Source organism: Danio rerio, chromosome 18 (assembly GCF_049306965.1).
Source record: "Danio rerio strain Tuebingen ecotype United States chromosome 18, GRCz12tu, whole genome shotgun sequence".
Lineage (NCBI taxonomy): Eukaryota > Metazoa > Chordata > Actinopteri > Cypriniformes > Danionidae > Danio > Danio rerio.
Genome location: NC_133193.1, coordinates 490001 through 492500, shown reverse-complemented (window position 1 = coordinate 492500; position 2500 = coordinate 490001). Strand labels below are relative to the sequence as shown.

Genomic DNA, 2500 nt, shown 5'->3' with positions numbered 1-2500 from the left:
AGGCACCAGTTTATTGACGCAGCGGCCCAGAGCTTTGCGGCCCAGAGCAAACACAAACGGGATCTCCTGCTCTCGGGCCATGGCGATCACATTATACAGAGCTTCATCCAGCCCTCCTGCGCACACACACGCACACACACACACAGGCACACACACACAGGCACACACACAGGCACACACACAGGCACACACACAGGCACACACACAGGCGCACACACAGGCGCACACACAGGCGCACACACAGGCGCACACACACACACACACACACACACACACACAGGCACACACACACACAGGCACACACGCACACACACACACAGGCACACACACACAGGCACACACACAGGCACACACACAGGCGCACACACAGGCGCACACACAGGCGCACACACACACACACACACACACACACACACACACACACACACAGGCACACACATACATACACACACACACACACACACACACACACACACACACACACGGTCATTCAGAGAACAGCAGTGGAGCTGGAAGTGATTTTACTCGAGCTACAGGCATTGAGGGCAAATTTACAGCCAAGATGACAACAAGATAAGCCGGATCTCTGAACTCTCTGCTAAAGGAGCGTTCTGATCACTCATGATGACAGCGTGGAGTTTCTCTAGAAGTTCTGTAGTTGAAACCAGAAACCAAAACACCACCATTAGGATCAAAGCCTGAAAGGGTCAGTTTCAGAGAGAAAGCACTATTCCCAGATGAAACTTCACACACTGTAGTGGAGTAACGCATCCCCAATCTCCCAGTTCACATCACATTATGCTATTTTAGTCACGGATCAGACCATTTTTCAGATCAGCCAAACAGGGGAGGAGACAAATGTCATTTGCTTTGCATTATTACAGAAACAGCACTGCAAGACACGTTCAGTTTGAACAAACAGAATCTGTGAATTTACTAAAAATAAAATAAAGAAATGATCAGCTGAATAAAATAAACTAATATTCAGTGCTGTGAAAAATCCACTGTTCCTACTACTGTTGCTGATGACGCTCAATGTGGAGATCTAACATCATCATTTGTACAGCTCATATTTATTTTAGTCTCATCTTCAATAAATGATTCAGTTCTACAATTATTAAGCTTCATGCTTCATTGCTGGATGATCATTTCTGGAGAATTATTCAGTGGCGTATTTATGATGGCTGGTTGTCGCCACCTACTGGTTAAATAATGTAACTGCTGCCAACTATTATTTTTGAGCGTCAAGTTAAATGCATAATGCATGACGGTGATTTTAATCTTTACCATAAACACCAGTGGTTTTATCTAAACTATACACTGTCGTCCCAGTAACTGTAACTTCATAACTGACCCAAAAAACGAAAGACTATAGGCTCTATTTTAATGATTTAGATCAGTGGTGGGCAAACTTTTTAGACCCGAGGGCCACATCAAGATTTGCAAACCAAGTGAAGGGCCACATGTCAAATCCTTCAAACAATTACTTTATATTTATAGTGGCATATTAACACATTAAAAACAATTCTTAAAGTTTACTATTCAGTCAAATGTACAATAATCTAATGTGCAGTGCTTATAGAATATACAGATCAGTCATCATACAACTTGATGAAACCACAAATCTTTGATAAAAGACCTTTTTAAAGTGGATGTATGCATGGAGAATATATTCTATGACAAAAATCAACCCATTTAACCAATAATTATGATATCATTTGAGTCAAATTCACAACAATCTCATTTAAACTTTTATAAATATGCTGATATCAACCATATAAAACTATGAGATAAACCAGAAGAAGAATATTAGTCTTTGTGATTCCAAGTCATGTTATTATGAGTGTGTTAATGTGAACAAATAGCCTGAAAATAGTGCATTTTAATATCAGAGAGTGTGTTCTAATTCTACTGGTTGCTCTACCACGTACAATACTGCCATCACATGGCGTTCACTAGTATTGCATCATTAATTTACTAATTCTGAAGCAAACTGTTACTCAGAAGCAGCATTTTAAAAACTCCCTCGCGGGCCGGATGAAAGTGTTCAGAATTATGAATAATAATATATGCCGCATATGGCCCACGGGCCCTAGTTTGCCTACCTTTGATCTTGTGTTTAATAAAGTAAATATAAATCTGCAAATAATAAACAATACAGCTAATAATAATCCCATTATACAGATGCAGATGGTCATCAAGAAACTGAAGAAGCACCTCGAGGTGAAGAAGGCATGGAGGCAGTGCTGTTTATATTGATGGAGAAGATCATCATTTCTGGATCATTTTAATCCTTTAATTGTGTTCATCTGTAAATATATTTGTGTGTTGCTAATCATCCTGTGTGCAGAGGCGCATAACTAACACGCTCTGCTGGACTTTAGAGCAACTTTTAGTTGGTCAATGGAGCGGTCTATTTCAGCTCCTCAAAATAGCAGCGCTGCAACAATGCACCTTAACACACCTCCTATATAGACCTGCACACACACACACACACACA

At 40.6% G+C, this 2500-nt stretch overlaps 1 protein-coding gene across 4 annotated transcripts in view; it reads right to left on the bottom strand.

Annotated features, from left to right (window-relative positions):
* The window catches only part of secisbp2l (SECIS binding protein 2-like), a 31690-nt gene that overhangs the window by 6947 nt on the left and 22243 nt on the right, over positions 1-2500 (bottom strand). For all 4 annotated transcript variants that reach the window (XM_073930099.1, XM_073930100.1, XM_073930101.1 and 1 more), the window contains exon 16: positions 1-116. This exon is cut by the window's left edge and continues 39 nt beyond it. In XM_073930099.1, coding sequence (XP_073786200.1) covers positions 1-116 — 116 coding nt within the window. The remainder of the gene's footprint in view (positions 117-2500) is intronic.